The sequence below is a fragment of the Scomber scombrus genome, chromosome 2, assembly GCF_963691925.1.
Source record: "Scomber scombrus chromosome 2, fScoSco1.1, whole genome shotgun sequence".
In the NCBI taxonomy this organism is placed as follows: Eukaryota; Metazoa; Chordata; class Actinopteri; order Scombriformes; family Scombridae; genus Scomber; species Scomber scombrus.
The window spans coordinates 21,921,593-21,948,707 of NC_084971.1; the positions used below are offsets into that span (position 1 = coordinate 21,921,593).

Below are 27,115 nucleotides of genomic sequence, written 5' to 3' on the forward strand. Positions count from 1 at the left end.
ATGTGGATGAATGTAAAAGTGAAATATGCTCGCCAGCGTGTGTTAAAAGACGCCACACAGGGCTCGCAGAAACAACAACAGGCGATGAAGAGGACGATGAGGGAAAAGCGAGAGAGGAAGAGAGAGAGAAAAACAAGAAGGGAAGGGGGAAAAAAATGAAAATAATGTGCCTCTACTACTCTGCTCCCCAGCACAATCCCACTGGCATTCTGAGCAGCCCTGCTTTAACCACAGACTGTGAATAAATTACCCTTTTGAACTCGGGGTGATTGCAAATGTGCCCCGGCTTCTCTTGAGACATGTCTGGCACTAACCCTCAGCTCCCAGCCAGCCTTGTCACAGAGGCCCCCTCTCCTCCCACCTACATATACACACACACACACACACACACACACACACACACACACACACACACACACACACACACACACACACACACACACACACACACACACACACACACACACACACACACACACACAGACAAGGCACACACACAGGCATGCAAACCATCATAAAACTTTTAATTCAGCGTAATTACGGGTGGATTTTTTTCTCCAGCCATCTACAAACTCCCCTTATGTTTTTCTGTCTAGGAATTCTTAGGAATCTCCTCTTACTCTGAGATTTAAAAAAAAATGTGTTAGAGATAAAAAAAAAAAAAGGATCCTGCAAAAAATGTATAGTGCCTGAAAAATCAGAGGAGAGATGGAACGGATAGAAGCAGGGCAAAGAAAGATACGGGGGAAAAACAGAAAGGGAGGAATCTCATGGAGAGACAATGGCACCGGGCAGGTTGAATAGTAGCCTGTGGGAGTGTGCTGATGTGTTTCGGAATGCTCATTATAACGCATGGCCCATACATTACCCTGACAATACCCATTATTTATTAACTTACAGACTGGGAACCAGGACACTTTTCATAACTTCAATCCTTTGGATGCAGCTCTGACAGGCAGAAAACAAAATATATATATAAATAAATGCCACTGTCACCCTTTCTCTCTCGTGACACACACACATGAACACACAAACTCCAGCTGACACTGCTTTAGTCGTCTGCACGCCAGCTTAAAAAAAAAAAAACCCCAACATAATTACAAACACTTTTCATGCAGCATCACAACTGAAATTTGTGAGCAAACTCAGGTCAGCCAGTTTTCTTTTTCACCTCGCAAGCCCCAAATAAATCTGACACCTCAGAACTACAGTCAGTAAGTTAGTCTGGTATCATTTCAATATAAAATGACAACATGCACTGAAATGACTTTGATTATTTTTTAGGCAAACTGGTGGTGGGGTTGACAAAACTAGGAGAAGACAGGAAATAAGGAGTAAGGAAAGAGCATGTTTCATCAGAGTCAAGCAAGAAGGACTTTGAGAGCCAGCCAAACATCCAGGGCCGATATCCAGGTCTAAGAAAGAGGGGAGGGAAAAAGTTTCAGCGGTGCAGTCAGCCTTAACTGATGTGTTATATATTGCCTGTCACTTTATTCTGCAGGAATATTGGGGCGTTGCCAAGCTCAAACCTGGAAGGTATAGCAATCCATCACCTGCATAGGCATTGGTGGGTGGGGGATGAAATCTCATCTTGAAGCTTGTAGCCAATATTCTAGCCACCCAATGCCGTTTATAAAAGGAACCTCTTCAAGGCCGCTATCACGGACAGACTGCTCATCTAGTCATCCACACGCCACTGCCCCCAGTCCTGCGCCTCAACACCCTAACACAAACACACCCTGCTCTCCACACAATCCTAAACCTTGAATATTACCTGTATATATAAATGATAATGATTAAAATATAAATTGTAGTAATAATTAAGGTGGCTATAATGTAGTAAGCATTCACTGTGACAAAACCATCGTTTTCTTTGTGGATTGGTTGTTTATACCCAAAATATATTCCTCAAGTGATGTAAAGAAACTAGATAGCCAGATAAGTTTGAATTTTTAAAGGTACAGTGCAGTGGTACTACAAATTAGAGTTCCACCTACTGTACATCAGGACAGATGAAGCCATGTTAAATATGAATCATTATTATAGGATATTTGCCAGTCCAATTCAGACACAGTAAAACTGGGCAATCAGCTTTTTGTGTTAGAGCAGCAAACCTCTGGAATACTCTGACGATTTTGAGAACTGCACTGCATAACACATTTTTAAATCAAAACAAAAACAAAAATCAAACTCAAAATATGTCTAAGATCAGATATGTCCACATGAACAACTTAAGGTTTTCCACAGACTCTAAATTCAGTGTAATATTTACCTTGTTATACTTGTCTGATTGTGTTGTATGCATAAGATTTTAAGGACAATGAATTACATTACACTTGTATCAGTTTCTCCCACTGTTATTTTCAGCTTGGCCGCTATTGGTTTGGTTTATGTTGGATTCAAATCTGCAATTTGGAGAACATTTGGTAGAATAACACTGACTCATGTCCATGCAACAATAATAAACACCTTATTTCTTCATAAATATTTCTTGATTTCCTCTCAAATATGAAAAAATAATCCTTTGTGATCTATAAGGTAATTTTTTTAATGTTATGCTCACAGCCAACAGTGTTTTTAATTAAATGAACACTATTGAGTAGCCTATTAGGGTATCATTTTTAACAGTTTCTTCATATTATAACATATTTTCTCTGTATAACTTTCAGACTATATTAACATTATTAACCTTAGAAATACCAACTTTAAAGCCAAAAAAAAGATACGTAAAACTTTAAATCAAATTGCTCTCGGATCTTTGCAGTCAATTGTCAAATGTTGTCTCAAGAGATTGAGAAATGTCTCAAGAAATGTAGTTCTCATTAGCATTTTGATATATTGATAGTAATAAAGCCGAAGGCCTTTTCTTAAAAAGCTGAAACAATTGTACTCAATCTGCTCAATATTTCGTCAAATATTCATGTTTTCATTGCTTAGAGCTAACTAATCATCATCACAGAAATACGAGATCATCAGGCAGAGGTCAACTGAGGCAATGTCTGTGATGTATAATGACACAGGGGCCATTTTTGTCATATTTTGCACTGATCGGCTTATTTAATTTTCCATGGCTAAGTTAGACATATTAACAAATTAAGTGGGATGCCAAAAGCTACTTCTCCCCTCCATTTTTCCTGGAAAACACTTGAATGCGCTCACGGCGCTAATGCATACAAAGAACACAAGTACACCAGTGTTGTGATAGCATACCAGTACGGAAATATCTTTAAATTCAAGGTCCAGCCTTGCACCAGGCATCCATTCGAGCAAATCAAGCTAAGTGTATTGCGGATGTTTGTGAGTAATGAGGAATTTGGGAATTTTTTGCTGACTATGCATGTATGGAACGGGGGGTGTAAGGGGAATGTATGATGGTGTGCTTAAGAGCTGTGCCTAGGAGAGGCGGGGTGGTCACAGGGGGGAGATTAGGCTGAGGGGCAGCGAAGGAAATACAAATCCATCTCCATCTCAGAAACATCCTAAAGCAGATTACTTACTTCAGTGGGAGAGAAAGAGAGGTAGGAAAGAGAGAGCGAGCGACAGAGGAGTATGAGATGGATGAGGAGGCAGAGGAAGAGAGAGTGAGCAATTAGCATAGATGCAATTCTGGCACAGTCCTCTGACTTGATATTTGACCTTCTGCAATAGTTTTGCCAAATATCGCCTGAGAAGCACAGACAGACCATATGGCAAAGTGCTGCTGGTAGCTGAGTGCAGTGTGACTCCAAGCCTCCGTATGCTAATAGGGGAATGTAATTGCATTGCAGTATTTCTGTAGAATGTATATTTTACTGGCCCTCCATAGGAGTGGATTTGCAGCGAGACGGGCCAAGCCTTGGTGGCTTCAGAAAACACACTCTTTATCAAACAGTCAGGGAGCCATTGAGTGGACAGTGAAATGGAACAAGCCAAGTACTGGGGCAACTCTGCAATATGTTGCTTTATGAAAAAGTTGGTGCATACTAACGGCAGCTAAAACACTATAACGTCAAATGCTTGAAAAGTATAAATCCACACTTAATTACACATGGCAGAAAGCTGCTGAACGGCAATCTGCTGCTCTCCTCTGGACACACCCCAAATCAGTGATGTCACATCAGCTGCCATAGGCAAAACACCTGCTGAGCCAGTGACATCACTGAGTGGGGCATGCCAAGAGGTGTGAGACGCTTGAAAGTTTGAAATCATACAGAGCTGTTCAGCATGAGCCCTTATGTTAATTGGTATGAATTTACCCTCAAATCTGGGTATGTGATCTGTAAATCTGTAAATATGAAACAACTTGAACTGAACTGAAAGACAACAGAAAACAGAGTCTTGTGTCTCCTAGTCTTTATTTTTCTAACTACATTTTAAATAGAAATGTAATTGCTGCCTGGATTATGTTCTTGGTTAAATAGTATTGTATTGCAAAAGCAGATATCATTAGAAAAGCAAATTAAATATGTTGTCGGTGAACACTTTGCGACTTAGCAGGATTTTTTCCTTTTTTATCACTATTTTTCTAACATTAATCATATAACCTAAACCTCACAAAACCCTGGTTATTTGTGTAAAAGCTATGTACTTTGTATGCCAGACCATGCATGACCTCCTCATTATAACTTCTGTAGAGTGTAAGCAAAAACTCCACTTAAGGAGAGGTTTGAAAGAGCAAGTCGTCCACTAATCGGAAGATCAGCAGTTCGATCCCCAGCTCCTCCAGTGCTTTGTATGCCAAACCATGCATCCTGACCTCCTCAGTACAACTTATTTGGAGTGTAAGAATGTTACACTGTAGACACTATTTGGCAACAAAAATTAGTAGTACATGAATGCATTTCTTCATCTTCATTTAAAACTGCTTACATTAAAAATGCATTTCTTATACTCAACCTTTTTTGTCTAGAAAGTCATCAGCATTTGTCATCATAATAAGGAGCAATGGCCGAAACAAGACCTTGCAGTCATTAATACATTTTGTTTTCGTAATTCCACACCCACTGACCCAATATTTATAAATCTTGTGTTCTAACATCGAATAAAATTTTACACAGTGCTTCCATACAGTGTGAGAGTTATTTTGGTTAAAAGGAGAGAGACTTTCTGCTTCTGAAACAGCGCTCAGACACTAGGCCTCTTCCATTTATCATGCATGGAAAATCCCTGCCCACACAGATGGAGACTGAGCCGACCATCGTACTGTAGGAAGCAACTGAGGCAGCACCCTTGGGTCAGAGGCTGCCGTCTGCAGCTGGGATCACCTACCTGCTACTAAGTACAACAGTGCCGGCCTCCATTTCAATTAGCTTCATATAAGTACCCTTGTCCAAGTAAAGCAATTTAACACAGTGCGGCTACAAAGCTAACTCTCCTCTGGGAGCAAATCCTATACGGAAGACAGCAGTGAGGCTTTCAGGTGCTGCTGAGATTTCAGGAAAGCAAAACAAAGAGATGCAGCAGTGAGGTCAATTGAGCTCTGAGACGGGAAATCAGAGCAGTGCGAGCAGGGAGAAGGGCAGACGTTGTAGGATGGGAGCAGAGGAGGAGGGGGAAGATGAGCAGGACACGCGTTGAGTGTGTAGATACCTGAGGGATCTGGTATGGAAATCCCCCATTTCTCAGCCAAGTTGCAGCCCTTTGAACAGAGGAAGACGTCAGCAAGCACGGCGAGAAGCCATGTGGGTGTAACGAAGCGAAGGCTAAGCGAGGCAACATGCTGCCAGTTCTCTGAAATGTTAAATTGAAATGCAAAGTAGGAGCAGGCCTTCTTGTTTTGAGCAGATTTCTCAGCATCTGTGTGGGAGCCCTTAAACTCTGAAGGTCTATATACAGAGCTCTGCATATTTACTGTAAATCAACATAATATTTAGGTTAGGATTAGCAAATATGCACAGCTAAAGTTGAATCTTTAATTGCAGGTAATGGAGACTTGAGTTAAACCAATCTACGCATCTTATTCAGTAAGTAGCAAAAACTCCACTTAAGGAAAGGTTCTAAATACCATTTTTCACCTGCGTAGTGTCACCTAGCTAAACTATGTATTGTGCTGCTTATACTTTTATATTACTTCCAATTCAGGGTGTGTAAGAAAAAGATGCTGGTATCGACTCATACTATTATTTTACAATGCGCAGCAAATGGCCATCAAATCATTAAAGCTTAAGGAATTAGATTCTAATACAGTGGTTCCCATTGTCTGCCAGATGTGAAATTTTCCTTTATTTTGTCCATACACAATGTTAGGTGACCCATATCCTGTTTGAATAAGATGAATCATTTGTAAGATGTTAAGATGTAACATTTGTATTAGAAAATATCTAATATATGTCGGGATAAAAAGTCAAAGGTACATCTTATGTTTGCGTACATAGAAACATGAGATGAGAAGTTTACTATGAGTGCCAAGGTGCATTTTAGTCGGAAACGTCCAATCACTGAGCTTAAATTGTATTGTGTACACCTCTTATGCATCAGGGAAGCTAAAATGTACTGTATTACTGAAAACAGATTTTATAACCTGCAGCCTTTGATGAATTTGACAACAATGATGCTATTTTTGCTAACCACTGCACGGACAAAGAGATTGGCTATGGCTCTGATTGGGCTTCCTCTCCATAGCAACAGCTGCTGAGGCTCATGGGTATTATAGTATTTAGGGCTGTCCGTTAAGCCAAACTGACAGAAAAAACATGATGTCTGAACAACAACACTGAAATAATTAAAAGGAAAATTAAACTCCCAAATTTCTATTGCTGAGGAACATAGACGATATCAGTAAAAGCAACATTTTAAGTGAGATGATTAACAGGTGAAGCAGGAAAAAACACATCATTTTGTGAAGTTGCACTTATTTTTCAGACCTCCTCTATCATTTACTTTTTTCTTGTGAAATACTGGATTATTTTTCTACATCAGGATTCAAGAAATATTAACTTAAGGCAGAAATCTCTATTAGGCTGAACTGATTACAAGGTGTGGACATGCACAATGGGTAAGAAGGGGTCAACAGTAGACATTGTTTTGTTGAAGGGTACCATTACATTGATAAATACTGTGTTGTCAAATCCAATGCTACGTAAGGAAGAACTCTTAATTTGTTCTTATTTAATTTAGCTGGAATCAACACAAAATAACAATGTACGGTCAGTTCCCTAGGCATGTGGAGAAAACTCCCTCACTAAGAAGAAAGAGAAACAAGGATTAAAGTCATCTAGTTAGAATCAAAAGTCTAATACGCCACCTGAAGCAACCTAAAAACGAAGAATTACATAAGCAGGCTTTAGCTAAACTGGAAAGTGAAATTTGACAAAGATAAAAACAAGAGAAATATCGTTAAGAGAAAGCCAGTGGGCAATGTAATATGCTAAAGGCAGCGTTTAAGACAGAACTAATCCAAGCAGACTCCCTCCTGCTTAGTCATTCCGGCTCTACACTGATCATACGGGGTACACCGGTCACAGTTTGTCAAAACACAGCTTGCACTCTGAGCAGATTGAAATCATTTCTCTACTCAACAGAAAGCCACAGACAGGTCTTTGGAGGAGTGACACAAACTGTGAACAGCTCAATGGTTTATCAATGGAGGACAAAGGGGCTCTCCGCTCAGGAATGAAAATATCCACCTGATGTCATCAACCGGTGCATCATAAATCCAATCCTTTGCCTGGGGGCCACAGACTGACTTCACGCCTCTGTGACACTCTCTAACCCCGGGATTTCTATCAGAAAAAACCTTGAAATATCTTTCTGGGCATGGTGTCAGATGCTCGCCATGAAATATTCATAATCTGAGAGCAGAGCAACAATGGAGGAGGTGGCAGCATGCAAGGATTTGACTTGCAGAAACTGAGACGCTTAAACCACATTGACCGATTTCTATCCCGTCACCAGTTGTCACTCACAATTTCACTTTCACATCAGTTTTCTTGCATGAATGGCACAAAGCCATCTGTCACTAACTGCCTAACCTATAGATACAAACTCATTAGTCCGTTTGTCAAGCGGATTGAATTAAACCTTTTTTCCCCCCAGATTTTTGTAGCTTAAATTGTGATCTGTATTGTGTGGCACCACAACATCCCAAAACTGAAAATAAGTACAGACTGGGTAGGTTAAAGGATCTTTCTTAAAAAAAAAAATGTTTAACCTGTTAACTGCTCACAAATATTGTATACAAGTATACAATATATATGGCAAATTCTGAGATTCAAAGAACAGAAACAGAAACCTTTTTTAAAAAAAAATAAAAGACACAATCTCTGATCCGAAGGTAAACAAAAAGGGGCAGTATTACCAAAATTTCCAGAGGGAATACGCAACAGAAAGTGAACCAAATGTTTTCTGATGCCATTTACATCCGTAATGTTTATACAGTGCAGACACACTTGGTACCCAAACTTTTGACTGATACTGTATATGTGAATACAGCTGTAATATACAGTTGAGGAGAAAAAAACTACTTATTGGGCTTATGATGCAAGAAATTGATGTTGACTTATTGTTTGTACCCTGATTTAATTTTCTGACATTTTAATTCAAGAATGGTGTACTGCGCAGACATTATAACCTGACACTATCTCGGTTAACTCAACTGACTAGGTCCATGCCAAATGCTGTTCTTGCCACAGGTCCCTCCACAACACCAACCTCCTCTTTATGTTGTTTTTCATTTTGTTTATTGAACTATGATTTATGTTCATGTTCCCTAAGCAGAATCCTCATTACTGCTCATATTCTTTTGGAGTTCCCTAAAAGAGAAGAGCCTTTTCTTGCCAAACGTTACTGTATAAAAATTTGCTACAAATGGTAGATTCCTTGATGTGTCTCTGACTGAAATGTAAATTGTTTTTGGCAGTAGATCCTCTAACTTTGGATATCAATATCAATATCAATAATTCATCATAATGTAACTTTAAGGAAAATATAGAACAGATAAAAAAGTCACTATTTGTAACGCAGTGTCAACAACAGAATCCAGTAGCAGCTTGGGAGGTATGAAATCAAACGCAAAACTTGGGGTATGCTTTGTAAAATGTTGTGTAACATAAAGGAATTGTAAACAAGGAGATACATATCAATTCAGAGCAATTCAAACCGTACTTCTATTTCTGGGATGTACAAAATAGCCAAGTTTGCCCACAGGCTGGATGGGTTGGTAAGAAAAGAAAGATGTTCTTATATCTCAACAAGTGAGTCAGAGACAAATTAGTTAAATCAAAAATATGTCATTTCAGATCAAATAAAATATCTTAATGCATTACATGCATTGATTTGTTTGGCATGCTTTAGTAAAGCTTGTTTTTATGCTACCAAGTATCAGTTTTGTTTACACTGAAAATAATCACAGTCTACATTAAAGAACCAGTGTGCAGGATTTAATGGCATCTTGCAGTGAATTTGCAGGTTGCAACAAACTGAATACCACTGCCCTTCCTACTTATCTTCCAAGCTTTTACGAGAACATATGATGGCTGCGAAACCTATGAAAAACAGGAAAGGCCCTCTCAAAAGCCAGTGTTTGGTTTGTCCATTCTGTGCTACTGTAAAAACATGGTGGTACAACATGACAGGTTCTGTAGAAGGTGACCAAGCCTTGTGGAACAGCACAGGGCTTTGAAGCCACTTTAACATAGTGGCCAAACTATGTAATTACAACATCACATGATGCTACTGGGCCCCCAAAAATCTTTTGTCTGTAAATCAGTGTATAAATTCTTTTGAGTCTTGCAAAATTACTCATTTCACTAACAGAGTTTGATCCAAGTTAGCAGTCTTGGCTGGCAGAAGTCTTTGGTGTGCATGCTCCATGGGCACACTAGGACACAAACTTTCATAGGAATGAACGTGGCCCCTGTGTAGATATAAAGGACTCATTCTAATGTAATGCACACAGTGATTCTTATTTTCAGGTGATACATTAATTAAAACATACTTGTGAACATTATATTCCATTTCTGCCAAGTTCGTTCTGCTAGATGCAACTAAATTCTACACACTGCACCTTTAAGTATCTCACTAACTCAGGTGAAAAAACAGTTCTGTACCCTTACATTTTCTGGTCTACAGCCAATAAGGCAGGGGAATTAGGGGCAGGATATTACTCTCATCATAGGCAAACAGAAGCTTCCAGTCATCCAGAGCCATGTTTAAAGGCAAGGGCTTATGAGCGGCAAGAAGTTTTGAAGTTTGACTTGAGGAAACATGTTAGAAATCGATAGCGGAGCTGTAATTTAGTGGTCCGTCAAAGAGATCAATATTTGAGTGACAGAGACAGACACATACAGAGAGACAGTAGGTAAAGCCAGAATGTACACTGAAAAACATTCAGTTAAATGAGACAGGTTTTGATTTGTTTAAGTATACGAGTACTATGGATTCAATGTATTAATAGTGACTAACAGCCCTCTCAGACATCAATTATGCAAACATTCTTGAACATGATTGTAAAAGTTATTGCATTAAATGTTCACAAGATGTCAAACTGTCCACCATGTTGAATCTTCAGTCATAGCAACAACCTCATAACTATAACCCCACTCCACCTCACCATATTTGGTAATTGTAAACACGGATCTTGTATTTACCCATGACAAACAGTCTGGTATGATTAGTTCTGTATATTCAAGTGTATATGAGGATATGAGTCTAGTAAATCATTGATCTATTATGAGAACTAAAGGGGCCTGCTGTGTTACAAGATGGCATCCATTCTGTCTCTTTCCATGGCGACAACTTCCCATAGGTTTAAAACAGAGATGACATCACACACAGAAAAATAGCCTTTCAACACTGTTTGTGTTGTCCTGCAATAGTCATACGTAGGCGTGTTTAAAAAAAATCAAAGTCTGATGAAGCACCTCAGTTGGCCACTGGAACAGACTAGCAGCGAGGCAAACTTGCTGCACCATTTATCTTACACTCTTTAATAGATTTATAGTATAAAACTATGAGTCTGTCCTTTAAGCTCAACTGGACCCAACTGGTTTCAGCTGAAATTGGTTGAATCAATTGAACAATACTGCCACTGTTTGAGGCCTGTGCGTATAGTAGCACGACTAAAACAAGAGAAAAGGAACAGCTTTATTCACACTATGTTGGATGGGTGAGAAGGATGGTAAAGATTCCCATGTTAAGGACTTCATTATTTATACTTTTTTAAATCACTTTACTGTTTACAGTGTAAATTAGATTTTTACACAAAATTTACACTACAATGTAATTCATTATTTAATTAAATATTTGATTTAATATAATAAACATTATATTATTAAAGGAGCAGGAAAAATAAAAATATCTTGCTGGCATTTATGGCATCTGACAACACAGGAAGGTTGTATGATAACTAAGTTGGTTGTATGAAAAATTAAAATACTGTGCACTGCGCCCTGGAGTCTGGGAACCCCCAGGGATCCCTATGAAGATTCCAGAGGGTCCCCAGAAAAATGGGGAATATTTTAATTTCACTTATATTTCATTTTCCTAGAAGTTAGCTCAATGAGATAATGAAAGAATGACCATTCTGTTATGATTCACACTCTTCACTGTTAATCTGCCAATCTACAGTATAGACAGTTAGGGAATAACTAAATATTATCAGATTGAAACCCTTGAGACTACATCTTATCAAATATGGGATTGCAGCCTGATGTATATCAATTTGGGGGTCCTTGACACCAGAAAGGTAGAGAAATGCTGCATTAAACAACAGACCTTGGCTCAATATTAAATATCAAGTCATATTCTATTAAACATAGATATCATAAATAATACATACTCTAATAGTTAATCATTGCAAGTTGTCTAAAATAATGGCTACATTTAAAATTTAAATATTGTGCATACTAAAATAAAGTGGATCAATCATATTGGGCTCTTATTTGAGTGGGTATATCAGCTCCAAAGATTTGTGATTTTTCTGTAGTGGTGCTTCACAAACTCCACAGTCTCATATGAGACAAACTGGTTTTGAAATGCCTGTGGAAGTATTTGTTCCGTTTTATGCATGTAACTACAGTTATTGTATATTAGACTCTGAGTGCTTCCAGAACGAGGGTGAACTACACTCAACCATGTACCTGAAAGCCTCCTGTGTAGTAAGTTGCTGTTGCTGCTGATCTGCTAACTGGCATGGGGTCAGAGTGTCCATTCTTAATTAAAAGCTCTGTTTTTGTTGTAAACTTTTCTCACTCTAGAGCACTTTTCTCTGACTTGTGTCATGCCTCGTTTCTGGTCTCTCCCTGTCATTCTAGAGTCAGCCGGCAGAGCTCTGCCCTGCCCCTGCACAGAGTGGAGTGGCTCACTGAACTCTGTTTTATTCAAAGTGTATTAATATTGAACATATTGCATGTCCAAATTGCACCAAATTCGACACTGCACTCCCTTTGTTGCCCCGCCCTACACCTGCCAAGTGTGCAGTCAATCGGACGAACTGTTCAAGAGATATGTGAAGGACATACATACAGACATACACCCAGAGATTCCTTCCTTTAGTAGAGAGATGAGTGTAACGCTACAGACGTTTTCCAGCTGCTATCTGGAGTTGAATACACTTGTGCAGGATATTCTTATTTTTAACTTATGAAATGTAATGTTGTTAATGACAATATAATAATATAGCTAGGGCCTGATAGGTGTATGATGTGGAAAAAAGACGCAGCTTTATGCTTATTGAAAGAATATGTTGATAGTTAATTGAAACTGAGAAATAGCACATCCAAAAACAACATATTTGCTAATCCGGCTCTTTATGTAACATCAGTTCAAACACTTATTTGCAACTGGCCCTGTTGCATTTATACATTTGGGCAAATGTACTTTTTAATTGAAAACTGCTTTGTGAAAAGAATTATATTTTTACTGTAGTTACCCATGTCATTCTTAAATTGAACATTACAGCCAAAACATAAAATAAGTACAGCGATCAAAATAACTCAAATGTCTTGATGAAGGAAAAAAAACACCTCTGCTATGATGCATTTACTGAAGACTTTTCTCTCACACTTTTTCATACAAGCTCTCAGTAATGACGAGATACCTTTTAACTTCTCAGCCAGAGTCAGCATCAATAATTTATTCTCATCTGTTTAAAATTTAAAGTGCCACACATTAACGTCCTCCCGCACCTGCTCTTTCACGCTGTCCACCCTCCACTGGGCTGCTTTCTACCCCCATCCATGTCTCTCTATCTTTCCTTTTCTCTCTCTCTTTCCCCTCACTATAATAAAGACAATGACAATGAGTTCTCTTTCACCACTGAACCAGGGATGTTAAATCAAACAGGGGCAGAGGAGGCGACAGACCACATAATGTAAGGGCATCGTCCGGACGCCTCCGATTACGCTATGTCCTTAATTGGTGGCAGTGGCAAAAACGATGAATTCTTTAACAGCGCCATGCAGTTGTGCCTTTCCAAGCAGAGAAAAGGCCTAAGGAGGACAGCTACTCGGTGCAAATGGAAGCTGACAGAAAATCCACACGGCACAACCAATCTAGGGGAAAAAGGGCATGACAATGAATAAGGGGGCCCATGCTCTTAAGTAGCTGAGGGTAGCTTGCAGGGGAGATGTGTATAATTAAGCGGTCTGCATCGTGGTTCAGATGGCAAAATCCTATTGTCTTGACAGGAGCTTAAGGTTGCCCTTTAGGTTGAGATGCGCAGTGGCATACAGCCTCATTTTTCTTTTTTTTCACACTCCCCCAGACCTCTGCCACCAAATTAATCTGCAGTTTTAAAGCTTGAATAAATCCAGTAAGTTAGAGATCTGCAGATCTAAAGGCCGTCTGTCCCTCAGGCTTTTCCTTCTCTGCTTTTTTTTATTTCTTTACCCCCCTCTCCTTTGCCCATGGAGATTGGCTGGGAGCACTCGGTGTTATCTCCAGGGAGGCAAAGGTTGGGGGGAGGGGGTGAAGGTCACAGATTTGTCCTTATCTATTCTGAGCACACCTAAAACAAATTAGACCTGGCTGCCGTTACTTATTTGGCTCCAGCGCTCTCATTAAGGGACTGAATCCAAGCTATTTTCCTCAAGGTCCTGCTTCCTACCATTTTGGGCCTTGTCTTTTATCACAATAGCAAAGGTTTCTAGGCAGCCCTGCCACCTTTTCATCTCACCCATTTCATGTAGTCATATCAACACTGCACAAAGAACAGGATGGGTGGATGGGGTTACTATATCCCCATACTGTAGGATGCTGTTTCCCTCTGCATGTCTTGATGCTGGCCTTTGACATTTGTTAATTGAAAGGATGAATCTGTTCAATTTGAATTTTGTTTAGCCTTTTATTTCTTTTTATTATATGTTACGCTTTCCCAAACAGGAGACTCTCTACATATTATTATTTCAAGGATTTTGCTTTGTCTTTGCAGTATTATGAATGTAAAAAGGAGGTGCTGTTTTTGTCAATATACTCAAAAACCCTGTGAGCTGGCACTTAAAATCCTATGATTATGAAGATGATCAGATTGCATGGAAGGATGTCTGTTTTGACATCTATGTGTAGGCATGACACTCTTGTTTTAAAGTAGTCAGGATTGAGCATCATTCACAAACAAAACCTTGAAAAAAAACATTGATTACACATGCATTGTCTACACCTCCAAGTTGGTTGGTCGTTAGATTGAAAGTACAGCTTGGTTGGAAGACTTCCTTAAGACTCGTTTCCACTTCTGATGCGTAATATGCGTATATAAATTCTATTTTATCAGCCAATAAAGGCTATATGTTTCATGTCAGAGCATTTATGGTCATTTATGAATTATAGGAACTGTGTATGTTTTTTTGTGTATTCTAAACTCTGAAAAGACCTCAACAGCTGTTGTTAACCTCATCGTAGTGCTACAGTGATGTTGTGCGTTCTTAAGCCACTTGTTGGATGCTGAATATAAGGTACCTTATGGTTCACAGCCTGTGGGTCGGTACAAGGATGAAGAAAAAAAATTTTCTGTCATGCAACACTATGTTTATCTTTCTTGATGTTGTCTAATTTGTGCTTGTTTCATGTGAAATACACTTTCAACAATCGGAAAATCTCTTCATGTGAACTGCTCACAAATCATGTCCAAATCAATGCCATAACCCGTGATGAGGGAACACTATTTGACACTACTTCATTTTAAGGGGTCCCAAGCCAAAAAGTTCAGGAACCACTTACTTATAAAATGATATGACATATGTACGCCCTCACACCATGTTGGTATTAGTGTGAGTCAGTCAGTCTGTTTAGCAACACTAGCTGGTAAGAGTATCTTTCACATTTACAGAATTCAAGAGAAGGCAACATTTCGTGAAACTTCCCTGCAGAAGTAAAAGTAAAGTTGAAGTAAACAGGTGAGGTAAACAGAGGTGAAGACAGCGTGCCCGCATATGAGTATTATTGCATTTGAAAGTTAATGAAGGACCTTTGAGCCATAGGAGCTCAAGCTATGTAAAGGTAACTGCTCGGGAAATGTTAGGTTAGATGAGATTCCTCTGCCAGACTAATCCATCCTGGAGCCTGAGAGCAGCACAGAGACAGAGAGAGAGCAGAATCTGCTGCAGAACAGCACAGCAGTGACACAGGGCAATTCTCTAGGGCCTTGCATTAGCGTGCTAAATTAAAGGGGGTATTAGATTAAATTGGCTCTCCGATTTCAGGGGTGTGAGTAAAATTCTGATTTGCATTTTCCACTGCTGCTTAAGATATAATTAGTTCAGGGTGATTCCCATGTGGAAAACACTGACAGCCAAATCTAACTGGCTGCCAGTAGCTTATCGTCTCTTCCAAGGCAAAAGGTACACTCGGCTCATGTTAGGTGTGTGTGTGTTTGTTTGTTTGTGAGTATGTTGTAAGAGTGTGGATGTGACTGTGACTGTGACTGTGTGTCTAGCGTATGTATTTGTGTGTGTGTGTGTGTGTGTGTGTGTGTGTGTGCGTGTGAGAGAGATAGCAAGAGTTTGTATATGTGTTAGCGTTCACATGTGAAGCTGCATGTATGGGCTGTAAATTCTCTTTCTAAACTCACTTCAGCACCAGATTCTTCACACTTCTCAATCAAATCCCACTGAACTGTAAGCAACCATTAGCACCATCGTCATGGTGAAAAAAGATCCATTCCCTGTTAAGGTTTGTATAAAACTTTGTCTAAGCAAGTGCACTTCACACCTTAAAGATGCCTTTAAGCTCAAACCCATTTCCGCAGCAGAAGGTGCACCTGTAATTACAGATGCAGAGTCAAAAATAACAATTACTGCTGGAGAAGTCCATAATATGAATTACTGAACTTAGAGAAGGAGCTTTTAAAAGCAAGTGTGGATTTGCTTGGGGGGTTTTCACACCCTTGGTAATTCTAACCGTCTTTGCAAATGGATGTTTTCCAAAAGTGAGTCTACCCATGCATTAAAATATGTGAGGCCAGCTTCCTGGACACCTGTTTGGTACACCTGTTAGTACATGATATATGGAGTTGACATTAAATGAGCTTCCGATTGGCACCTCTGTGGTACACACCTCCAACCCATAACCCATCAGTGACCCTTTATTTAAACTCCTCTTATTTAAACCCATCCAGACATATGTGTTACATGCAAAAATACTCTCACCTGCTCCTTTTCTCTCACTGAAAAATCCAGTATCTATGAGTATATAAATAGAGGTCTTTTAAAAAGTTTAATTGCTGGACAGAAGATTTCTCCTACCTCACTAAAAAGTAAATTTTCAGTGTGTGTGCACTTTGAAGCTTCAAGTGTCCACAACACACTTTAGTAAGTTTCATACTGGCTCCGAATTAACACACAACACCTTAAATTCAGATTTGAGGTGAATGATAATGAGACAGAGAAACTTTCACCCTTCAGTAGATGAATGTCAAAACAATCCTCCAAACTCTGCACATACATTATTCTTCACAGTTAAGCTCAAACACCTAAGTGGAGGAACAGGAGGAAAAACATATTTTTGACTGGAAGGCAACCTTAAACCGTGGTGTCCCTCATAATTTCCCCTTTAAGATGCATGATAGTTCCCCTTACTTTATGGCAATCTCATATATCAGCTGGTTCCAAAACTCATTAAAGTTACAGGCTATAAGATGCTAAATAAAATATACAAACCCAAGTCACCATGTTTTTATTGGCTGCAATAATGGAAATATTCTAGATGTCTTCATTTTACACTGCAAATTTTCCCTTCTATTGAGTCATTTAATTGTCCTTTTCAAATGAAAAAAATATAGATGCATTTCTCTCGATTCTACTGCAACAACTTGCCAACTTCTTGTTTTTGGATAGAAGTTGATGTCTTTTGACAAGTTTAACTCACTGCACAGATTTTTTCACTTCTTGTAAGAAAATAACATTTTTAGGACTCAATTGTAGACAAAACAGATAATAATGTTGAGATATTGTTCCCAAATTCTTCATGGCATATTTGGATTTCTTTCTGATCTTAAGTAAAATAAACTTCTGTAGGTGTGAACACATATTGTCTGTACACAATGTGTTTATTATAACTGACACACTGCTTGATTAGTAGTGTTAAAGAGGTAACAAAAAGAAGAGACCTTATATGGTCAAAATGAGCATCAGAATAAGCATGGACATCTAAATCTAATTTGAATATTCTAATCCAAATTCTAACGTGATATTTACAAGAATAAGAGAAATCGATGGGTGGACTCACCGAGAAGAAAAGGAATCCATACACTATGTTTTTCCATAAGTAGATTAGGTAATATTTTATAATTAACTTCTTTTTCCTCTCTGTGTAATCACTTAATTAATGAGCAAATCATTTGGCCCTCAGGTTGCATTTGGTGGTGACTCATCCATACAGGCTCATGTTAAGTCAGTGAGCAAGTTCAAACTATAAGGATACAGAGAACCATATTTGCAACTTAACATTCAAATACTGCCTTTGCCCTTGATAACCAAATGTCAGACACTAAATAAATCAATTAAAATGAACCTTTAAAAACAACACTGCCCTCTGATTGTATCCTAATGAAGTCTCTTGCGACTTGTCAATTAAGTCTGCGCTTAATATGTTTTTCTATTTCCTAAGTGACAGAGATGTTTTTGCTCTGCACCCATCTTGATATGCATCATACCCAAAATTGATTAGTAATTGGCCATAATGACATCAATATAATATAAAATGATTTAATCTCAGCCCGACTGTATATGCACAATCAATTCATACTGGATCAGGGGGAGAGGAGAAGTCTGTGTGCTTCACTCCCCTCCATGCACAAAACTTGGAGAATGTTTTGAGAAACGCCATCAGCAGCCCTGCCATCACTCTCACCATCTCTTGGTGGTCGGAGGCTGAGGCTTTGTGGGATATTGATTCTCCCCATCCAGAGACGGTTTCCATAATTGGTTAAAATGACCGGGTGCAGAGAGGGATGGCTCTCTGCTGAAAACCATTTCCCAGCCCTGCTTGGAGCTGAGCCAAGCTTGGGGTTGTTCGGATGCGTTCCAGCCCCAGCCTGACTGGCAGCAATTAGGGGTGTCTGAGCCAAGCTCAGCTTGCGCTCCGCACAAACACCCCTAATTACTGCCAATTAGGCTAGGCGGGTAGGCAGATTTGAGAAGCCAGGGGGATGTTCAGGCATGGGTGGGCATGGAAACAATTTTCAAGGGCTTAGAACGTGACTGGATGAAAAGGTTAATGCTTTGGAGTGCAAGGGGATAATAACAAAAGAAGGGGAAGCAGTGCCCCGGTTCTCACCTCCAGCGACGAGCCTGGCTTCTTTTTCAGCTCCTCACATTTCCTAAATTTGCAGATCTGGTGGCCCGTTTTGCGGTTCCGACAACTGCTGCAGACACCACAGTTGATTAGCCGCCTGCAGGGTGCACAGACCCCACACCTTTTCCTTTTCTTCTTTGCTGGGTTTCCACTGGATGCCGAGGAATTATTCTGTGGGCAGTCTGCCAGATTGGCAATTTGAAACGCACTGTCTGTAACGGCTGCTGAGGCTGCGGGGGAGTGAAGGGCTGTCATGACGATGACCCCGGGAGGTAATGAGATGCCCCCTAAAGCCGGAATAGCGGAAAAAGTTCCAACGCGTTCTGGGAGATTCATTATCTCTGCTTCAGCAGCGCCGCATTTCAGCTTGTTCATGCATTCTCCTGCTAAAGGTCTGCAGTGTTCGGGGGATAAGGTAGAGAGGAAATTATTATTTGCCATTTGCAGCGTCTCTGGCGGCACGCCAGGCTTCCCCGGCCTCTGGGAGTCATTTCTATGCATGCTGGTCCTATTAGGGTTTATTGCCGCTGATTTCCTTCCCCAGAGCATGGCGTTATCGCAGTTCCAAGGGGACATGCCAATTCTAGCACTGGGAAAAATGGGCGTTGTGATGCGAGCAATCTTAGCAGTCTGTGGAAATGCCCCATTGGTTTTATAAAAGTTTGCAAAAGACCTGTACCTTTCCATTTCTGCGTTATAATCCAAAAGCTGGCTTAATCCACCATCCTGAAGATTATCCTTTTGTAAGAGAGACACATCTGCGTTCTGTCCGTTTTCAATGCAAAGCGCATTGTTTATGTTAGACATGACTGAGGAAAGCTTGTCAGTTTTTAGGAGAAGAGATTGAGGTTACAGCGGCCTTTGTCGAACTGAAGCTGGTTACGAACAGTGTGTTACCATCCTCGTTTATCTTCTCCAGTGCTAAAAGCAAAAAAACAAACAAAAAAAACAACAATTACACATAAAAGAGGCAAATGGTTTAATTCTAATCAGATTTCATTTCTCCACTTCAACTTTTCTCTGAAGACAACAGAAATTCTCTGGCACATTGTTTATGCTGTGACATTTTTATAATGGAACTAACACAAATAGTCAGAATTGATCTTCATTTGGTGACAATAATCTGATAGCTGTGACAGACCAACGTGTCATTATAATAATAGAGAAAAGAATTAGCATGCTTCAAAACATGCCACACTTTCAAGATTTTTAGATCTCTTGTCAAGGTGTGAAGAAAAGCCCAATCAGCTACTTTACAGAGTGAATAAATACATCTGGATACTCAAGGGTACATTTCATCAAAATATTAAAATGTAATATTCAATCTGAAACATTTTGAAAAGTTAGAGGAAAGCCTTTGGATTTTGACAGCAGCAGCTACAAAACACACATTTTTTTTTTACCTTAGGCTTGCAATATAAGCTCTTAAAAATAATCTGCTTTGGGCACCATGAGGAACATAGTTAAATATTTTCAATTCTTTTTTCAGAATAGCAGAGGTGGTTTATCCAAGTAAACACAACTCTGTCCAGCCTCTTAAGAGCACCTGGTATTCATTCATGGGCAGCTCTATTACATTTACTCAATGACAGTACAGATAGCCACTGGTGAATTTACATCAAGATCATGGACCAGACCAACTACGGTGTCAACTGCCTCAGGATGGGATGTTTGTGTCCAAGTGTGCCTGTGTGGAGGGGCTGGAGTGGGTGTAGGGGTGTGTGGAGGGTTGCTCCATTTCCTCTCTCTCTCTCTCTCTCGCTCTCTCTCTGTCTCTCCACCAGCCTGTCTGGATTTGGTTTCCACAGATAAAAGCCCATTAGACACATCTCCCCCTACTTCCATTACCTTTTTCTGGGCTTTCTCTCTTAATTGCCAAAGCTGATCCATTGCTGGAACACTAAAGCATTTCAAATCACTTCCGTGGTGCTACCCAGCAGCTGTCTCGAGAAAAAAACAAAACAAAAAACAACAAAACAACAAAAAAAGGATTATAAATATGCACAAATGGAATTCGAGAAATCGTACTGGGTGGCTTTACTATTAAGTCTGCTGGATACTGAAGTGCGTCCCTTTCTTGCCCTAAACATTTGCCTTGATAACCTAAAAGTAGAGAAAACTATCTAAATATTGTCCTGGTGGCTACATAATATTTTTTACATAAAGTCTTGAAGTCTCAATACACTTTCTAACATGCACTAAAATCTTATTTTTCAAATGTTGTTGTTGCTATTTTTTAAATGTATCTTTATTTTGATGGCACAAATGTGAGAACCAAGAGTCCTTTCCACCATCCTTTCATTATCTGGTGGTTCAATGTCGATGTGGCATCCAAAACAACCCGCAGCCACCAGTAAACAAAACCTCCTTGGCTTAATGATCAGCCCTCCTCAGGGTCATTATTACTTAATCAATTCACCCCTGGAGCGAAATATGCAGCCCAAAGGCAATCAAGTCACGGACATTGATTTTTCAGCCTGTAAACAAAGTTTAGAGAGACAGAAATGTTCAATACTTGGATCTGGAGAGAGAGAGAGACACACACACACACACACACACACACACACACACACACACACACACACACACACACACACACACACACACACACACACACACAGACAGAGAGAGAGAGAGAGAGAGAGAGAGAGAGAGAGAGAGAGAGAGAGAGAGAGAGAGAGAGAGAGAGAGAGAGAGAGGAAAGAAAAGTAAAAAAGCCACCACGTCCGATGACGAACCATTGTGCAGCCGCTGCACCCGATGCCATTAATTACCCTCAGTCTGGTCTGTGGTAGACATCCAGATCAAAGGTCATGCATAGATAATCCAAAGAGGGGAGTGCAGTGCAATAGTGCAAATAAAACCCCATAAAACGAATCTGACATCGGCTGGATCACTTGGCAGCCACACACTGACACAAATCGGAAAGGGGGCTAAAACGCATGCAAGGTTTGACACTGACTGGACGGCAAAATAGGTACGAACAGAGAGAAAGAGAGAGATGAGAGAGAGAGACGGAGAGAGAGAGAGAGAGAGAGAGAGAGAGAGAGAGAGAGAGAGAGGGAGAGGGAGAGAGAGAGCGAGAGAGAGAGAGAGAGGGAGTGAGAGAGAGCATCACCTACCAGGTTCCTGTTGAGAAGAGCTCCCAAGATGCTACCAGCCTGCGACCGTACAACGGCACATTACTGCGAAGCGATACGTAGGAGGGGGGTGGGGGGGGGGGGTAATGCAAAGAAAAAAAAGACGCACAGACACAGGCTGCCGGGGGAGAGGAAGGCGAGTGTGCGTGTGTGTGCGTTCAGAGCGCTCAAAACAAAAGGGCCATTTTTTATCGACTTTTTTGTCACGTTAGAAAAAGGTCGGAAAGTGCACAAATAAGCCCAAAAACAAAAGGTGTCGTAGAAAAAGAAGAGGGGAAATCGCAGAGGGGGTTAGGTGTTTCCTCTCCTCTTGATCCGGAGGTTGTATTGTGTGTCTGCCTGGTCTCAGCTCAGTCCGTGTCTCCTGTCGCTGTGTGTGGCTGATTGGTGCTGAGGTGAGGAAGCAGGGATGTGGACACCTACTGATCATTGGCTGGAAATTACTATAGAAACACTCAGGAGGTGGGAGGGATGGATGGCTCAGGGCGCCCTACCGGGAGAAAAATATCTACGGGAAATATCTGCGTATTATACTGGCCTCTTTTCCCCCTCCACAAAATATGTTTCTTTCATGACGACGCATTTAGAGGAAGAGTAGGGGGGTTGTCATAAACCAGACGCGTCTTTTAATAAGGATTGGGGAAACTTGTCAAATTAATTTGAATGGAGCTGAGCTGTGATTAAGATAAAATGCCTCCGCCGGGTTGCTTCCCTCCCTCTCCATCTCTGTCCAGCGACAGCCATAATTACTAAGACCTCCGGGATTCATCACCATTATAAATCCCGCCTGCTGGCCACCCATGCCTGCAGCTCCCACAGGCTGACAACACGGGCACGCATGGCACATTTATTCCACGAGCCCCCATGTGTGACACTACGCGTTCATTCATGTTGATGCCTAATCTCTTGAGTTAAAATGAAATTAGGAGTCCAATCAACGTCCCGGATTATTTTTCCCCTTCTCAGCACTTATCCTGAGCTTCAGGGTGTAGTTGAGAAAAAAGTAAACATGGGACCATTACTTCAGTAACTCCACACTGAGGCTAATTATTAGGCTAATTAATCACCCTTACCAAATGAGCTTTATTGCCTCATATTTTTATTTTTGTATTTTTTAGAGGCACATTAAAGAAATGTCCAGTGATGTTCACACACAATATAATTTTAAAACAACAAGAGAATATAATAATATATGATAGCGCTCAGGCACACTTATTTTACACTATAGGAGATCATTTTTGGTAGACTACCACTCTGTAGTAAGGCATCCTATACAACAGGCTTGTAAGAGTTAACACTGGTTGCTAATGGTTAGTAAATCAGGGTTTATAGATCAGTTATATGCCAATAATAAGAACATTGTTGAATAATTATAACAATTTAAGTACTGGTGTGTATAACAAACCCAGTGTCTCAATATTAGACTGTGGTGTGTATAAAATCTATTTAAAGTGGGCCACCATCTACTTTTAACTCCCAACTCCCTTTAACTACCACTTATATTGCCTTTTCCAACGGTTTAGCTTATGAATTCTTACTTTAGAAGGACTATTTTTCTTACCCTAATTTCTTTTGAGTCAAGTCATTAGACACGCTTTAAATTGCTTTGTTAATGGTTAGTAAATGATTTACTGATGCTTTATAGATCAGTCATAACTAAGTCATTACAAAGAGCAATTTTGGGTTTGCCAGGCAGCAAAAACACATCAGCTGGAGTAAAACCTTTGTTTGGTAATAATAACAGATATAAATGTTGGTAAACCATTTATAGATGCATAAACCATTAATAGATGGGTTTCTCACGTTCTAAAGTGTCTAGTCTGCACTTATTGTTGATAAGTTGTTAATATTTCAATTTAGGTCCAGATGTGATGTGAAACTGGGTTGGATGTGCTGCAATCCTATAAGCTGTCAAATGATTGAAACAGTGAAAAAGAGTATTTACAACCCAAATAATGATCTTATTAATGACTTATAACTGATGTATAAAGCATAATTAAATGATATAAGAAAGCCATTGGGTACAACTGATAAACCCTTTATCAAGTGTGTTTTATTCGAAAAGGACAGCACAGTTTTAATTATCATTCGTTATCAATCATATCATCATCATTAGGACTTAAAGTGACTCTTCAAATTATTGGTTTTGTGTGGCCAACAGATATAAACCAAAAGATATTTAATATTACCATATAAGAAAACCATCAAATATTTACATTTTGAACCAGAACTTAACTTGAACCAGTGAATGTGTAAAAAACGACGATTCAACTATTATCGAAATTGTTGCCAATCGCCTAATCGATTAATCAACTAACCTTTTTAGCACTATATGGTATATTGCTCAAAAGTACTTTAGCTTTCAGAGGTATAAACAATCCAAGCATTGCTTCTACTCTAAGACAGGCTTAGGTGTGAGTAAACAGACTGACAGCTACACTGACACATTTCTAAGTCATACAGCCCTTCCAGATGAGCTGTGTGACACAGGCCTTCAGGGTGCTAAAGGCTACACTTTGATGAATTTATTGAGAGCTGGCAACAGAGCAGATGCGAAGACTTCAACCTTAAATTTTGTTCAATCATATGTAAATATCCTTTTAAACCTAACTTTCTTTAGATGTGATGATAAGTTAATTACAGAATCAAGTTCTGTAATGCAAATAATTTTGTATTTTTATAATCTATTTACTAAATTATAAAATAAACATACAGTATACACCTGGTAAGGAGGATTAGTGAAATTCACTGATACATTATTCGCCCCAATTGGGCTTTGGAGCAAATGGGCTTTCCCTCACAGATGTACTCTTTACTCTTAGATGAGCCCTGAGCTCACAGGATGCTAAACTGTAGTGCAAGCCTTGTTTTTGGTGCCTGAGCTGACATTTTGCCACACCTTTGAAACCGCCCACAACAGACCTGACTCGACAGGTCTTAGTCCTAAAACTTCCTGCTCTTCACTTCACCTCAGCAGCTGCCAATCATTGTAAATACAGTAATGTACCAACTACGGTTTGGAAAAGAAAATTTACAGGGTGCACCGTTCAACATCTTTGTGTCACTGTAGCTTCAAGCCAGCTGTGTAATGAGGGTGTGTTACTAGAAAAAAAAACATATTTAAGTAAATAGTTTGGTTGTGATTGGTTGGTAGGATCTAGGTTTAGGTTTAGGTTTAGGTTTGGAGAGGTTAGAGTTAGATTAGAATAATAAACAATTGTGTCTGTTAATACACCTTGCTCTCCACTATCATCTGTAATTGTTACTGGTGTGTTGCCTTCTTCTCCTACCAAATCTTCATCTCTCATTATACACTTTGACTATCAGACTTGCCATGTTTTTGGAACATTTTATGCTCGTTCTTTACACTTTTGGATCATGTGAGCACATTTTTAAACAGCACATCTAGAGTCATTACTTCAGATTACTAATATGCACAAAAGCAAAGTCAGTGTCTCAATATTAAACTGTGAACCATATAAAATCTATTTAAAGTGGACCCCCGTTTACCAGTTGTCACTTTTGCCTTTTCCACCTCTTCTGCTTATGTACCCTTACTTTAGAAGGTCTGTTTGTCTAACACTCATTTCTTTGGTCCTCAAACAGACATGTTCAAAAATGTCTTATCTATCATCCTATTTTTCATCCTGTTTTGTCGATTTTTTGTTTCCTTATGTGTTGTTTTTAGTTTTTTTTACTTTTCTGTAGAATAAAACAATAACAGCACACATCCCCTTGACACTAAATAAAAAACACATTTGACTTTCTTTTTTTTTCTTTCTTTCTTTTTTTGCAGGAGCGAATTTATGAATACATTTGTCTTGACATTTTGCCCAAAACAATGATGAATCAGAACTTTTGTTCTTAGGGATGAGATGCGATTGACAGTTACATTTAAAACTATACTTGAAGCATTATTTTCCTCAGTATCAGACCCCGGACATCTGTGTGTGAGGAAGCTCCTCTGTCTGAAAATCATTTTATCTTCTAGGCGATAATAGCCCCCTGGGGAAATCTGCCTAGGTGGTCCTAACCTCTGTCTGCAGAGCCACGGCAGAATGTGGGTCTCTAGCAGTGGGAGGCATGAACCCTTGTGGCAGGCCTTTGTTCCTGTCTGCATGCTCCGGCGTTGCTTCCCTTGCATCTCCTCCTCCCCGTTTCCCTGGGCTTTTAACTGCAGTCGGCGGAGTAATTAATAACCATGACCCCAGATTTAAATGTAGCCTGCATTTAGTCGATAGAAATAGAATCACGGCGGAGTGAAGTCATAAGACATGGGTGTTTGAGGGGTGATGGTGTGAATCCATTGATTCATCTGTCTCAATTTGATCTGAGCACTGTGCTTACGTCTGTCAAGGGAAAGGCAGTGAATATACAAGGAACCTGGATACTTCCAATCTCCTTCTCTCTTTTTGTAAAACATCTCTTGTAAAATATACTAAGCACCATTGCACATGGTGGGAATAATGATGGGGATCCAGTGCAAGAATTTATTTTTTATCTCCTATAGTTTCAAGCATATACTTCCCTGTTTGGATGCTCCAAACACTTACAGGAGTTATAGATTTTTGTTTTTCATAGTCACAGTTGTTTCTCAGTGGAATTATGGGGAAAAAAATCTGACCATGAAAAAGGAGGAGCATGACTGTGTCTCCTGGAAGTATTTCTGATGGGCTCACACAGACTGTTATGGAAAACAGCATTCCTCTGAGGCCTTTAAAGCATGAAGCGAAAGACATAGACAGAAAGAGTCAGAAGAGAGACTGAGAGTGAGAGAGAGAGCAACTTGGGAAAATAAACAGTATGAGATTATGGGTTTGGCAGTGATGCGCCACAGTGCAGCAGCAACCTTGGCAGCATTTATTTAGAAACCTGCCTCATTTCCTCCTGTAGGCTGTAATGTATGGTGCCCTCACCTTGTGCACATTAGCCTTTTGCTGTGATATGATGTGTATCACCCAGTTTTACGCTGCTTTCCTTGGAAACAGTTGAGCGATCCCTCCTCCCTTTGCCATTGCCTGCTAATTGGAGTGTATAGAGCACCCTTAATTATCCAGTTAGTAGCTTTGCTGAAAGAAATCTGACTCCTGGCACAGTCTGGTACAGATGACAGAACCTACATACAATCACTTCCACAGAAAACCTCAAGTACTGCGTGGATAGAAAGTACTGTGTCTGCATGTAGGTTAGTACATGATTGAAAGTTTGGAGCGGTATAGCTATATTTTTGCAGGCTTTAGAAACGTTCCTTAGAGATAATGTATTACACT

General features: G+C 39.8%; 2 protein-coding genes across 2 annotated transcripts in view; one reads left to right on the forward strand and one right to left on the reverse strand.

Moving 5' to 3' along the window:
* The window catches only part of ndufb6 (NADH:ubiquinone oxidoreductase subunit B), a 334,342-nt gene that overhangs the window by 130,820 nt on the left and 176,407 nt on the right, over nucleotides 1-27,115 (forward strand). The window lies entirely within an intron of this gene.
* On the reverse strand, nucleotides 16,117-19,512 carry cxxc4 (CXXC finger 4). Its single transcript, XM_062426044.1, has 4 exons — nucleotides 18,688-19,512; nucleotides 18,262-18,449; nucleotides 16,350-16,400; nucleotides 16,117-16,171 (listed from the first exon to the last, which is right to left on the reverse strand). The coding sequence occupies exons 1-4, from the start codon at nucleotides 19,510-19,512 to the stop codon at nucleotides 16,117-16,119; spliced, it is 1,119 nt and encodes a 372-aa protein (XP_062282028.1).

What these genes read in the sequence shown, in the direction of transcription:
- cxxc4 (XM_062426044.1), bottom strand. Translation starts at nt 19,512, where the DNA reads ATGTCTAACATAAACAATGCGCTTTGCATTGAAAACGGACAGAACGCA. An exon ending in AGCCAGGCTCGTCGCTGGAG is followed by an intron (nt 18,450 to 18,687) that starts GTGAGAACCGGG and finishes AATTGCTGCCAG; the next exon opens with TCAGGCTGGGGCTGGAACGC. An exon ending in TCACATATTTTAATGCATGG is followed by an intron (nt 16,172 to 16,349) that starts GTAGACTCACTT and finishes CTGTAATTACAG; the next exon opens with GTGCACCTTCTGCTGCGGAA.